At 38.2% G+C, this 15,233-nt stretch overlaps 1 protein-coding gene across 1 annotated transcript in view; it reads right to left on the reverse strand.

Moving 5' to 3' along the window:
* Positions 1-15,233, reverse strand: part of RPA1 (replication protein A1) — a 44,305-nt gene that overhangs the window by 9,826 nt on the left and 19,246 nt on the right. The window contains exons 6-12 of the mRNA XM_033091604.1: positions 7,581-7,673; positions 5,525-5,657; positions 4,267-4,369; positions 2,716-2,784; positions 2,367-2,559; positions 2,080-2,219; positions 1,546-1,694 (exon numbers count right to left, since the gene is read on the reverse strand). Coding sequence (XP_032947495.1) covers positions 1,546-1,694; positions 2,080-2,219; positions 2,367-2,559; positions 2,716-2,784; positions 4,267-4,369; positions 5,525-5,657; positions 7,581-7,673 — 880 coding nt within the window. The remainder of the gene's footprint in view (positions 1-1,545; positions 1,695-2,079; positions 2,220-2,366; positions 2,560-2,715; positions 2,785-4,266; positions 4,370-5,524; positions 5,658-7,580; positions 7,674-15,233) is intronic.

A 15,233-nucleotide genomic window follows, 5' to 3' on the forward strand; every position in this document is an offset into this window, starting at 1 on the left:
AGGGGGGGACCAGGGAGAAAGTGGCTCAGAAACATATTTGTGGCAGGGCAGAGTGAGTCTGACATGAAAAACATGCCAATGTCATCCAAAAGGAGGATAACTAAAAGGTAACCACATACAGAACAGGCTCCTTAAAAAGAAACCATCTAATGGAATGGACGCTGCCCTAAGCTGCAGACAATTGCCTTCTCATTCTGTCAGGCAAGCGGCTAAATCCGTCACAGAGGCACAGCAAGGTCCATAAATCTGTTTCGCCACTACTTGCTACACAAGTTTACGGTTTCAAAAACTCCAAGGAGACATTTGCCACCAACAACAGCTCATCAGGAGTCAACAGAGCAAGGAGACAGGCAGCCCTTCCTACAATAAAACTCCCCATTGTTATATCCAAGATCTAAACATCTCCAATCCTGGCCTAGGAGGGCTGTGTGCACTGCACCTCTCTTTGATCAATGCCCAGTTACTTTAGTTTGGAGACAGCCATGTCTTTTTTATGTTGACCAGGATCACAGTTACTGACAAGTGAAATATGAAGACATTAATGTGGGCACGCAATTAACCTGGGGTCAATCTCCAGAGCCTGAAAGAAAACCAAGCAATAAAGACCCAAAGCTATGGTTATTTCTGGTTGGACTGCTCACGGGCCCTCTGCCTTACAATACAATGCCAGCTACAAAATGTTAAATACAGATACATGTGGACCACACTCATAAGGCTGGTTTAAGTGACATGAACACTCCAGTAGATGTTTCATGAAACTATTCAAATACTAGTAGTACTGGTTCACATTAGACTCGAAACAAAAGTGGGGAGTATATAATATGAGCTAACTCTTTAGTCACTTAAACCCTAAGACATAGATGGAAACCGACCCCCACCCCCATGACTACAGCTATACAAATTATTTAAGCTCAAGCTAAAGTGTTTTCCCTGATCACATCAATTCTTGCATACCACGTTTCAGTTTGAAGTGCTCTTTTGAGGCAGAGTTTTAACACCCTAAAAAGATAGATACAGGAGGAGATTTTAACAGGCTCTACTCAGCCCGAGTGCTTTGGGAATAACAATAAAATGCCAACAAAAGCCCATTGTTCTCACCGCACTTTGTCAGAGTCCAGTGAATAAGCGCTAGAAGGTATGATCAGCACCAAAGACTGGACGGAACAAGAAAGCTTTCTCCCCCCACACCACAGTAACCCACAGCTTTAAACCTCGGAAAGAGAAATGCCTTCAGCACACAGCTGCTAAAGCCTGGCCTCATCCTGCTTTGGCAGGATTGAGGTCAGCATGCAGCTCTTCCATTCTAATTGCCTCCTCCTCCAACTCTCCAGGTTTGTCATGGGATTACAGGTTTGTCAGTTTAAGGGCTTTAACGTGATCCTCTCAGAAGGCATAATGCCGCTGAGAAATAGGGGAACTGCTCCATTTAGTATGAAGCCCTCTGCTCGGCAGACAGCTCACATACTGACTGTAAGAACCAAAAGAACCAGCTCTTCTCAAAGCCCAGGCTTAGATAGCCCCTTTGTTTAGCCCCATAACACCTACCATCCGCGAAGCTTATAGGCCTCTGGCATGTCAGGATTCACAATGACTGTGCTAGAAGACAGTACAGAGAGGCTCCGTCCACCAAAATCAGAAACTCGGGCTCCTTTGATAGCCATCACGGGTTGTCTAGAACCATCAAATTTATCAGCCTGCATAACAACAAAAATACCAAATACAAACAAGTCTCACTGGCAGGAAGAACACACTGAACATTTTTACCGAAAACAAGGAAAACAGTCAATAGCAGAGTGAATGCAATAAATGGTGTGTGGCGTCTATACAAGATAACCTCACACTCAAGAATCTGCTGAGAGATACATCAAAACTAATGTAGAGTTAGGAGAAACAGCATTTCGCTATGTAACACTTAAGTCATAACACATCTCACAGAAGTAAATCAAATAAAGGATTTCAAATATTCCCTAGACAGCGCAGTCCTTCATCAGGACAGGTCGATGTGGGCCAAGTTCTACAACTCCCAGGACAAGTCCCACCTTTCTGCACATGCGCTGGCTGCTCAGTCCAAGTACTTACATCTTCTCCCCACAGAGTAGCGGACACCACTTTCCCTGACATGTCCATCAAATAGATATTTCTCTTGGAAACTTCTCTGTTGTTCGACTTCACCGTGATTTTCGTGGCTTCTTCATAGCTCTTGCAGACCCCAATTATGTCTAAAACACAGGCACAGTGTTTCAGCGAGAGATGGTCAAGGCTCCCATTACAGCCCGACCAGTGAGCAGGTAAGTCTCACACCGCCCCCGTGTGTTATACGCAACAGCGGTCGTCACCGCTCTCCTTGCTCTCGGACGCAGACTTACCTACAAGTGAGTCCTTAGGTTTGCTCTCCAGGTCGCCAATCCCTGTGAAATCAAACTTCACTGTAGGTAAATGACGATCATCCTCACAGGGTATGACGGAAGTCTCATTATTGAAGGTCATCTCATAGTCGTTTTTAACAGCTGTGTATTGTTTGTTTGCAATCTTCAGAGTGCCTTTAGAGAAATAATAGACCTGCAAAAGAGGCCAAGCCAGGGAACATGGGATAGTCCATCAAAGTGGACGTGAAAACCCTGTACCACCACACAGCTCGCCAACGGACGGGAGTCCCCTCAGCCTCACTCACCCTACTGCTCACCCATTTCAGTTCTAGACTCGACACTTCCATACCTTATTCACATCAATCAGAGGAAAGAACTTGTCCACTTGCTCATTGAAAGCAGTAGCTCTGATTTCACCCTGAGGAAGCATGCAAGAGCAGGTTACAATTGTGTTCAAGTTTTGCCAGTGAAAAACAGGACACTTTCTTTTTTTTTTCACTTTTATTTATTTCAAGTGTGTTTTTCCAGGACCCATCAGCTCCAAGTCAAGTAGTTGTTTCAATCTGATTGTGGAGGGTGCAGCTCACAGTGGCCCACGCAGGGATCGGACGGGCAACCTTGTTGTTAAGAGCACCGCGCTCTATCCAACTGAGCTAACCAGCGGCCCCAGGTCACTTTTTTTTTAAAGTGTCAAATGACCTCTTTAAAGCAGTAGCACAAGCAAAAATGAGATCAGTAAGAGGGCTACAGACACCGCAGAAACATGTTTTATAGTCACATAGTCAAAGTATTAATCCTATGAAACAACCTAAGTTTAATTAACTGATCCTGGTATCACGCTTTATCAATCTCGAGATAGAAACCCGGGAAAAAAAGAAACCAACAAACCCAAAAGTGAGTTTAATATTCTGACAACAAAAATAAAACTATTTTGAACACTGAGTGACACGACTAAAGCCCACGGGGAAGTGTGCTAAAATCATCATGATTCACCAGCTTCCCTCACATTTGCACTAAGCAAAGAATTACTTCATATTCATGAGTCATTGCCAAAAATGTTATAACAAGTCATGTTTTCAAGTTGCTTATGATTTGATTTTCACTTTTACTTCTCGTCAGTCAAAATGCTACAGATGGGTAAGAAACTTAAGTAATGGCTGAAATTTTATCCAACTGACAGAATAGGACAATAATCTGGTAAAAAAAAAAAATTAGGTTCTGATAGGGATTCAAGCATTACACAGTCAATACATTTGGGGTATTGTTCCATCTTCCAAAAAACCAACCTATTTTTGTCTGCCCTCTTAGAGCTTCGAACAAATAGGAAATATGTGGCAGTTTGAAAAGAATGCTTGAAGTACATATTAGGAATTATATAAACAAAACTACTGGGCAGAAGAGAAACAGCTAACAGGACTGTGGAAATTCCACAACTTGGATTTTTTTGTCTCCTCATCATGGCTTGGTGTTGTTTAAGCAAAGCACGTAGAGCGTCTGCATAGTCAGAATTCATCTCCTACAAAACCATTCACTCATCCAGGTAGCTGACTCGTGCCTCCCGCTGGGGCTCAGAGCTCCACTTCGCTTATAAGCAGACATCACCTCCTACGGCTTCAACTCCGCCTGGCAGCAACACAGACAGAGCACCTCTGGTTTCTCCTGCCCGTGAGGCTACTTACACATTTAGAAAACTAATGTCCACTGCCGCAAATGCTTTCGTTTAAGGTCAAGGATTTTATTTATGACCTTTAACCCAAAAAAAGACTGCCACAGAGGGAAAACAACAGCAACAACCACGTTTCTTGCTGGCCTGCTATTGTGTTTCACCTCATTGGCCTGCACAGTGCCTCCTGTTTCTCAGCGCTGACTACTCCTATTTCCCCACTTGACAAATACTCACACTTTCATCCACTACTTCTATAGAGAAAAGCTTCCCTTCCCCTCGGGAATTGCTCCAGGTACGGATCTGACTTTTGTTGGTAACACGAGCACAAATAGTCCACCTAAAAGCCAAATGGATTATATTAGTGTTCAGAGTCTTGGAAAAGATTGGAAAGGTTCCATAACATCTTCCTATAGCCTTCTTTATCTTCTGCACACTCCATTTTTCTACAAGGTAAGCTATATTTTAATCCACCTAATTAAACCCCCAAGATGACATACAGGTTTGACAGTTTATGGAATAACCAAATTGTAAAACATACAAGGTAATTTAACACTAACTCATTCTCCTGTCAAATAAGTAAATTTATAAACTCTCTCCCTTCTCCAAAAAGCATCACCAAGGCAACAATATCCCCTTAATGACAGGTTCGAAGCTAGAAAATGCAGTAACACCAGCAATTATATTTTGCCACTATTTTCATTATGGGAACTGATATAACTGGTGTCAAATTTCCGTCTCATTTCTAATACACACTGAATAGAAATACAAGGTTATGAAACATGGTATTGGTAAGCCCCCAAAGAAAAATACACTAAAGCAGTATGACCTCAGACAGAAGACACTAAAAAATGAGGACAATTTCCAACTTCCATTCCTGAATGCAGGAGTTGGGTACATCAGTTACCTTACTTACAATTTCACAGGGGAACATATCTTCCCTACATTGTAAAGAGCTAAAGGATAAATAAAAACATATCTGAAAGAATTCTGAAAAGAGAACGTACTAATTTGCAACTGCTAAAATTAACTTTTAACAGAAAAAAGTCATATAAAAGAAATATCTATTCAGGATATGTTCATGTGGTTATTACAAACAATACAGATTCTTTAAGTCAACTAAATCAGAGTAACTTTTTTAGACTAAAAGTCGCCTATTTATATGATGAGAAGATAAAACAAATGTCTTCTGAATTAGAATATTTAGTTTTACTCATGAGGCTACCAACTGATTCTTTAAGCATTAAATATTTTAAATTTCAAAATGAATGAAATTCTACACGCTATGGCAGATTGCTCTTTTCTGCCATTCTTTTCTGATGAGAAAGTTCAAGGCTGCCATAATTTGTACCCTCCTCCCCCTTCAGGAAAATAAAAAGAGAAAACCTATTTTATGTGTGGTTAACAGTACACACATAAGTAAGTCAAGAACCCACAATAACCTTTTACACTATTTTGTAAGTATGTTCTAAACTTATTCTATGGAATAACTCACTTGGATTGGTAAGGGGTGAGGCTAGAAATGGGTACCACTTTGGCTTGTGTTCCCCCAGAACTGTTCACTGGGCTGGTTCCTCCAGCTTTTCCAAATATCTTTGCGGCACCATAATCCTTAGATACAGTGGAACCTTTAAAAACAAATGCAAAGAAGGACAATCATAATTTTATTTAAAATTTATAGTTAAGTTTTTGTAATAACTCTCCAATACTGACGTGTCACTAGTGAAATCATACAAAATGAGGGGTGAATTTTTTCCTTTTTAGTAGTCAAGCGATATGGAGGTCAAACAGAGACCCAAACAGGAGGCTAGAAAAGTGATCTAGGATGAAGGCTGGGCACAAAGAGTTCATTAGATATTTGCTAACTTAAGCCCTGAGGTCAAGAAAATAAATAATGGTAATGAACCCCGACACCGCTCTTTCAAAGGGCCGCCCTCCTTAAACTTTTCCCTTATAGCAATGGGCAAGATAATGGGTCAGAGAAAGAAAATCAACCTCCTTGATTGGTAAAACTGATGGCAAGTCACTAGGTGCATAAGAAGAAAAGCAGAAGGAAAGGCTAGTAAGTAAGGGACATAGTGGATGAACCATCCGAGGTGAAGGATACCTGTCACAAATATATCACCTCAAAACATCCCCAGAAAACTCTCAGTCCTCAACTGGTCTACAGGACTGAAAAGTCCAGAATGAAGTTTATGGGGTTGAGTTCAGTTGAGAGCAAAGGGCAAGAATCAGTTGTTGGTTCAAGACAAACAGGTGGCTGGCCACCAGGATTCCTTCTGCTTCCTTTATCCAAGCCTAAGGAGCTGCCTTGCACTTGGAAAGGATAAGTAATTAAAGCCTGTAAGTTCATGAATTCCTCTGTATGTGCATTGTTTCTATAAAGCTTCAACCTCCCAATCAGGTTGCTTCCCCTCAACATATGCCTAGTCTTCCTTCTTTCACTACCCAGATGATTTGTGTTTAGGGAACATTAACTGATCTTTAAAATGAAGTAGCAATATAAGCCAAAGACAGACAACTGAAAAAATAAATCTGTGGAAGGAGGGAGAAGAATAATATACTGCTATTTGTATTTCAACCCAAGGAAGTGACTGTTAGATTATTCACCATTTTAGATAATCTGTTCTACCACCTCCCTTCAACAGTAGATAATGTAAGGCTCGTGTATGAATAGATCTGCTTATAAAGGGAGATAGATAGAAGGTAGGTAGATAGATTTTGCCAGGTAGATAAAAGCATCGAAGACCAACAGGGAAAAGTCGTACGTATTAAAAGTTTCACAGAAACATTAGTGACACCCTAACTTTGCTTTTTTATTTTAGAATCTTAGCATTGAAAAATAGAAACTAAAAAAGAAGTAAATAAATAAAAATAGAAACTAATAGTTGAGCGGAGGAGAGGAAGTGGTGTATGTGATGCTGTGACAGAATAAAGGACCTCTAAAGATAAATCCAACCAAATTCTACAAATCATAATTTTCAATGGTGGTCCCTAAAGCGACGGCCAGAAAAAAATAAAATGATCCAGTACAGCCTCTCAGGACCTGCTGCAGAGAAAATTAAAAGAAGAAACTATTTCTCATCAATGAGACTGAGAAGCAAACCTAGGACCAATATAAATGACACTGTCTTCAAGCTAAGATAAAAGACCCACGAGAGTCCAGAAAAATGGAAAACTTGGAGAGAGACAAGCCAAATTTAATAAGCGGATCCTAGTTAAAAGGCTAGAATTTAAAAGGTACGTAAATTCAAAGTCAAGAGGGTGGAAAACCTAAGATGTGAAGAACTGCCACAAAAACTACTGATAGAGAACAGTATATCATTCTGATACAAAAAAAAGCCATATTAAGTATCTTGAAAAGACTGTCTTTAATCATTTTTTCAATCACACACTTTGCAGGAATTATTTAATTGGAATTATTCTTTGCAAGAAGCAACTGTCATGAATGGCATTTGGAAAACTCCCTTTAGTCCCAGACTAAATTTCAAAACATTATTCAAAAGCCTGACACCTGTCCTCAGCACCAGTCTCCACACGGCGGGGCTTACCCGTTCCTGGGCTCCCATTCTGTTGCTGCGGCTTGCTGGTTGGTGGACTGACTGCTGAGGCTGGAGCAGGAACGACCTGCTGCTGCCCATGTCCTGAGGATCAAAGAGAAAGACCATTTTGGTACAAATAACTTGGGTTAAAAGAGTTAAACTTACGTAGAAGAAATACTCTAAGCAAGCATGAATTTTTGATTTCTGTCAAAGACTCTACAGGGTCAGAATTCACGCTGGGGCAGTCAACTGCATACGGTGAATTTGCTAGGGGTTCACTTTTGTTTTCATGACATAAAAGGTTGGCTCCATTTACCTTTCACCTGCTTATAATTGATAGCTTTCAGTTTTAATGAGGTTCTCCCCTAAAGGCTTGCCCATTTCTCCTGCATGAACCTGAAGGAAAGCCACTGGGCTGAATCTGTGACAATATCACTATTTCCATAGCAACAAATCGATGTCATCAACAGAGCTGTGTGTTCACGGCAGGATCTATTAGAAGAAAAAGCTGGGTGGTAAGAAAAACCTAAAAGCAGTTCAATTGTCTCTGAAGTGCTCTTGGTTCAAAGGAAGGGAGACATTCAGAAAGGATTGTACTCCTTGCCTCCCAAACAAAGCAACCTTATTTTGCAACTGACAGTTGGTGGAAAATAAGAGTTGAAAGAGCCTTAGGTACCCTGAAGTGCTAGTGAACTGTCACAGCAGGAAGAGATGAGAATGGAGTTCAGAAGCAGGTGTGTCAAGGAAACAGGAAAATTAAAAGGAAAAGAGGGGAAATGAACATGTCTCTCAAGCAGAAAATAAGAAACACCATACCATTAGAGTATTTATTTATCCCTCATCCTTTCTACAAATGTTTATGAAGTTGAAAGATGTTAAGATAGAAAAATACACCTGACTGAAAAAAAACAAAAACAAAAACAAAAAACCCCAGATTTACAGAATTTGATTACGCCTTTGTAACTGGCACTAAAAGTAGAAGTCAACCTAATTTGTCTGGGCTGTTCACTCAGAGTGTTTGCAGCACACAAGTGCAGCTCAAAAAAAAATTTCCTAATGTGCCCTCAGAACAAAGATGGTGAGCGCTGCTGCAAAAGCTGCCCTCCTGTCACTCTGTCGCTGCCTTCTCCAATCACTGGGTTTATTCCTGCTGGGTTTTCCAAGGCCCTAACTCAAATGGGCATATTACACACCGATGTCATTTCCTTCTGCCAATGTTACTCTTAACTGGTACGACTAAATGAGAGTAAACTGTGCCATTGGAGTAAAATTAATTTAGCATAAAATTAAAAAGGTTAAACAGAATTGGGTTATTCTTTAGTTCTTCCTATGGAGAGAAAAATTGAGAGACCTTACTTACATAGAAAAAAGAGCCTAGATTCTTGACAGTGAATTTTTGTGTTTACTTTTTAGCTTTTCCACTATCTCTGAATTTACAAAGCATCATATGAAATTGAGAGGGAGAACTGCTTGTCTTTGATAATAATGTGTCTTGTGAAGGAACATTTTGAAATTCTACAATGAATCTTTTTTTTTTAAATCAGTAGGGAAAAGATGAGTTTCTCAGTAAACAGTATTAGGGGCTAAATGGCTAGGAAAAGAAATTTTTATGTGTTTCATGAAACATATTCAAAAGAACGAAAAGATTTAAACCTTCAAAGATAGTACCATAAAAATACACAGACTCCTGCTCTACTCCATTGTAGTTCCTCCCTCTCTTTTACTGTCTCAAACATGTCCAAGCTCTCGAGTCGCTTCCTCATTCCACTGTCTGCTTCTTCAAGTATCTTGTTGAACAGGACATGGTCAAAGGATCATGCTGATCTCTTACATTTAATTTCTATCAAAATGTAACCAACATTTATGAGGTACCTGGAGTAAATTCACACAGACAGAAAGTAGAATAGTGGTTACCAGGAGCTGGGGGAGTGGGAAACGGGGAATTATTGTTTCATGCGTACAGTTTCAGTCTGGGATGATGGACGAGTTCTAAGGGTGATGGTTGCACAACAATGTGAATGTACTTAATGCCACTGAACTGTACACTTAAAAAAGGGTAAACTATACATTTTGTTATGCATATTTTACCACAATTAAAAAAAAATGTAACTTACCTGTTTACCTATTCAAAGCGAACATTTTTTGACATTTTAACACATGAATTAAAATCAGTGTTACAATTTCTTTTTAGTAGTACATAATGTAATGGTACAGTCTTATTATAATCATTGGATTCTTAGATTCAATGAAGTACAATATTTAACAAGACACCAATTGTGCCCTATAATAGACATTAGTATCAGCTACCATTTTTGAGTGCTTACTATGTACCAGGTACACAGTTAAATGCATTATTCCATTTAATCTTCAACCCTATGATATAGTCTTATTATACCCATTTAACAGATGAGAAAACTGGGTTAAAGAGATCATGTAACTTGCTCAAAGTCACAGAGCTAGAAAAAGGCAAAAACCTTGTCCTGAACATAGGTTTGTCTGACTAGATCCATCCACTTCACCATCTAGTTAATATTTAATTGTAAGCAACCAATTCTGGCAGCCAAACTCTAATTATGTAGAACATAACTAACAACCGTCACATCTGGTAGCCAGGAAAAGCTACTAATCCATTCATCAGAGCAATCCTTACCTCCGGCTTTGGACCATATCTGCAAATCTAGCATAGCACACACGAGACTCAAGTAAATGGATGGTAAGAATCCTGCTGCATTCTAAATAGCAACAACTGCTCTTCAATTTAACGCACTTCAACACAGACCTGAAAGAAATCAGTCTATAGCTAAATACAAATCTTTCTAAATTTAAAATTATACCCAAAAGCAGAAATGCAGAGACTCAACTTCTGATAATTTTCTGTCTTGTGCCACCTGTAAATCAAACCATTTCCGTAAGAAGGATCAAGGTCAGAATTCTTCCTCTTTTGCTCTATGCTAGCTTAATATCCCTGGCTCTGACCCGGGAGGGAAATAGGATAGTTTAAAGCAGACTCTAGCTCCTCAAGTTACTTGCCCTCGCACCAATCTTTTTTATTATCATCATTATAATGGTAGGTGAGCCACAAGCAGATAAAAATTATCTAACAGATGATGGAAAACAGAATGACAAAAACTCAACTTCTACTAGCAAGTGCTTTGTTAACAACAACTACAAAGACTATAAAGAAGAGCCAATTGAACAGTTATAATTTCCTGCTGGCAGAAAATGGACAGAATCAGGGAGAAAAAAAATCCAACTAATAATGAGTAATAGTACTAAGTATCATGTAAGAAATGTAAGTCTAAGAATATCATGATTAGAAATAGTATAGGTACACAGAACTAATATACATATTGACAAAAATATATAGCGGTTAATATGGAAGATTTAAAATCATCCAATCCAGTACTGTATGAAATATGAATTGTTTTATTTCCCACATTTTAAAAATTCTTTAAGTATCTTTATTTAAGGTAGTACTAGTCCCACAAGACAATTTCAATGCACATTCTGGAATACCTCTGCCTATTTCTGGGCTGGGTTTAGTCAATTAATTTTACTGGTCACCTGATATGTCACAGGTTCTGGGAGGATAGAATCTAACTTTAGTTCTCTATCCACTAATAATAGACAATTAGAAACCATTTCTGTGAAATACACCTGTGTAAAGTTATAGTCATTGTAACAAAGCTATTTCCAGGATGGTCCAAGTAACAATGTGTGATTGATCTAGTTACAATGAAATTCAATGGCAAATAACCCTAAACAGCAAAATCTTCTCTCATCCCCTCTGCACTTTAACAGACCCTGAAGAAAGAGAAGAGCCAGTGGAACTGGGTACTGAGACCAAGTTGTTCTTCCCATAGTTCCGTAGTCTGACCTCAAGCGGTAAATTACCTTTTAACCCTTTTATCTCTTTATCTCAAATACTTTTGCCCCTGAAACACAAAATGTCCAAAGGACCATTTAATTAAATACAACATAAACAATATTAAGAATGTGGCCAAAGGTGATAAAGCCGGGCACAGTCATCTCTTCCTCACCTCAGTGGCATCCAAAGATTTCACAGAGATGCTAAGCATTGCTTTGTCTTAACTCTCCTTCCTAAAAGCTGAGAATAAAGATAGACTAATGTGCTCATTTTAACAAAAGTTCACTACTGCAAAACAAATGTGATGTTTCCATTTAATATTTTAGAACTTTACCTGAATAAACTCCAGCTTTCCCTCTCCAATTTAAAGTACCAAATTACCACTAGTTTGTGTAGTCACAAATTAAAATGTAAAAGGTTCTAATTTCTGGAACAAGCATGGTGATGACCTAGTCCCAAATCTTCCCACTTCTCCTAAAAATTATACAGAGCAACAAAGAGAATATTCAAACCATACCCAAACGTTCCATATATAGACTACATGTTTAGTGAAACTAGGGGACAGAGAAAACCCATAAATTCCAAATTATGTGAAAGTGAAGCCCCAAACCACAACAGTAAGACAAAAGCAGCCTGGATGATTTAAATGTAAAAAATAAAATCACACAAGTACTAGAATAAAACATGGGTGAATGCCTTAATAACTTTACAGTGAGGAAAACCTTTCTAACTATGGCTCAAAACCCCGAAGTCATAAAAAAATAATTGGAAAATTCAATTTCATAAAAACCAAAACACTGCTGCATAGCAAAAACACCACAAAGTCAAATAGACTTTGTAAGTCATATCAGAGAAAAAAGATTGATCCCTCCTCACTTTTTAAAGAACTCTTAGAAATTGAGAAGAAAAAGACAACCAACCCAAAAGACAAATGGACAACATAACAGCTCACAGAGAAAAGGCCCTTAAACATTTAAGGGGATGCTCACCTTGCTCAGAATACAATTTCAAACTACCTGCAGATGCCAGTTTTCATCTATCAGATTGGTGAAAATTCAGAACATATTCAGAGTATGTGGTTAATGTTCATATAGGTTCACAAAGCTGTGAAGAAACCAATATTTTCATGCATTGCTCATGGGAATGCAAAATTATACCACCCTATGGAGGGGAATTCAACCATACCTACCTACCGCAGATGCATTTATCCACAGATCCAGCAATCTCACTTCTGGCAATCAAACCCTCTCTGCCCATACCTCTGCATACATATAAAGTTCTTCATTGCAGTAGTGTTTTAATCGCATGGAAACAACCCATGAGTCCATCAGTAAAGCGCTGGTTAAATTACCGAGCAGTCACATAATAGAACATTCTATAACCATTTAAAAAAAAAAAAAAGAAAAAGGAAGATCTCTCTCTCTATGAAATATCTCTAGGCTGAGAATTTTTTAAAAAGAATAAAAAAGAGGCAAGGTAGTGTACATAGTATCCTTTTTGTACATAGTAAGCAAAATGAAGTATGGAATGAGAATACAGAATATCTGTACTTGATTATATTTGCATATAGAAACACACGAAGGATAAAAAGAAATGACTAAAATTGGTTACCCAAAGTGGGCAGCAGTGAGTAGGAACAGTGTGGGAGGAGGCAGGGGTCGGAGTAAGATTTCTCTAAATACGTATTTTATAGCTTTGATTTTTGAAACATGTAACTATATTATCTATTCAATAATTAATGCTTACTTAAAAAGCTCTCTGACTATCTTACTTATATTTCAATTTTTAAAAATTATACAAGTTTTAATGGACAAACGTACTATGAAATAGAGATTAACTTCCAATTAGTCATGAGTTGGACGTTTTGCTCAATGTCTGCATACTTGTATACAGCAATGATCCCATAAGATTATACGAGAGCTGAAAAATGCCTGTTGCCTAGTGACGTCATAATGTCATAGCAAACTGCATTAGTTGTGTGTTGGTGGTGATGCTGGTATAAACAAACCTATTATGTTACCAGTCGTATACAAATATAGCACATACGATTATGTACATAATACTTGACAATGATAATAAACAACTGTCTTACTGGTTTATGTTATTCACTATACCACACTTTTTATTGTTATTTTAGAGTGTATTCTTTCTACTTATAAAAAAATTTGCTGTACAGTAGTATGCTGTGTTACACCAGCAGCAGCCATACATCTCGTTTACTTCATCTCTGGATTATATCATGTTCCCTTGAGCTTGATTTAATCTCATGTTGTTTCATACAGTGACATACTGTACAGGCATGTAACATGGGAGCAACAGGCTGGACCACAGAGCCTCGGTGGGGAGGAGGCGATACCATCTAGTTTCGTAAGTGCCCTCGGTGATGATCCAAAGTCACCAAAGTCACCTAATGACATATTTCTCAGAATGTATCCCTGTCATTAAGTGGCACGTGACTGTAAATATATAACATTCCTGTAACGGATTCACTCACACAATCTATTAACTTAAGTACAATTTTCATAATAGGCAAGAATTTTGATATGAAGGCTCATCTCTGAATGTCTGGGTCCAGTGGAAAGTGGGATAACAACTGGAAATCAGAAACAGTGAGTCATTTCTTGAAGCAACTCATCGGCTGTATGACCGTGAGCAAGTCACTTCCTCACTTCATTCACCTTTATTTTTCCTTATGATTAAAACTATCGATCTCTAAAATAGTTCCTTCTAATTGGCAACTAAAAGAGAAAACAGTTTAAAAAGTAACTTTTAAAAATTGAACCGAAAAAATAAAAAATAAATAAATGAACTATCTCTAACGTTCTGTTACTGTGTTCAATGCTCTCCTAGGGTTTAGGCCTGAGCTCCTCAAACTTTCCTTTCCTTTCCATTACTCCACTTAGGCGAAGGCTAGAACTGAGCTCCAGATAGGAAGACAGGACGCAGTTTACCTCCAGCACAAGAATTATTGGGATCAACTCTATTTATCCTCAGGCAAAAGCCCAACTAACACCAAAAATTAAGGATAAACTGAAGAACTACATTTGGTAAGTTTAAAGTAGAACTGTGAATTAGTGTATTTCAATGGAAACCACCAAGGCACCTTTCTCTATTAGGAGCAACAGAGAGAATTTAATTTTCTGAGTTTAAAAAAACAAATGTACTTACTTTTCTACTGAGAAATAATATGGGAAAGAGGAGGAACTACACAGTGGAAGACTTCAAATAAGTCACATATAAAATTTTGAGCATCTCAATACTGACCTGATGAAAGTCACTTTTAATTTTTTCAATGTCACATATACAATTAAAATAGCCAATATACTCTGTTATTTAATAACTTTTTCTTATAAAAAAATTCAGTAAATATTAAAGATACAGGCATAGCTCGTTTTATTGCACTTCGCAGATACAGTGCTTTCATCAACATCAAGACAAGACCCTCCACCAGCAAAAAGATGATGACTTTTGCTGAGGGCTCAGATGAAGGTTAACTTTTTTTAGCAACAAAGTGTTTTTTAAGGTTTGTACATTTTTTAGACATAATGTACTGCACACTTAGCAGACTACAGTAGAGAGTAAACATAACTTGTATATGCACTGGGAAACTAAACAATTCGTGTCTCATTTTACTGTGCTATTCACTTAATTGTGGAGGTCTGGAAGCGCACCTGCAGTATCTGAGGTATGCCTGTATTAACCCTTTGTCAGTCCTATCTTCTCTAACTATTTTATCCTAGATGAAGTTTACATACTTTGTATTTTTAACATATAAAATTTTATTTCAATGTAAT

The sequence above is a fragment of the Rhinolophus ferrumequinum genome, chromosome 21 (assembly GCF_004115265.2).
Source record: "Rhinolophus ferrumequinum isolate MPI-CBG mRhiFer1 chromosome 21, mRhiFer1_v1.p, whole genome shotgun sequence".
NCBI classification, from domain to species: domain Eukaryota; kingdom Metazoa; phylum Chordata; class Mammalia; order Chiroptera; family Rhinolophidae; genus Rhinolophus; species Rhinolophus ferrumequinum.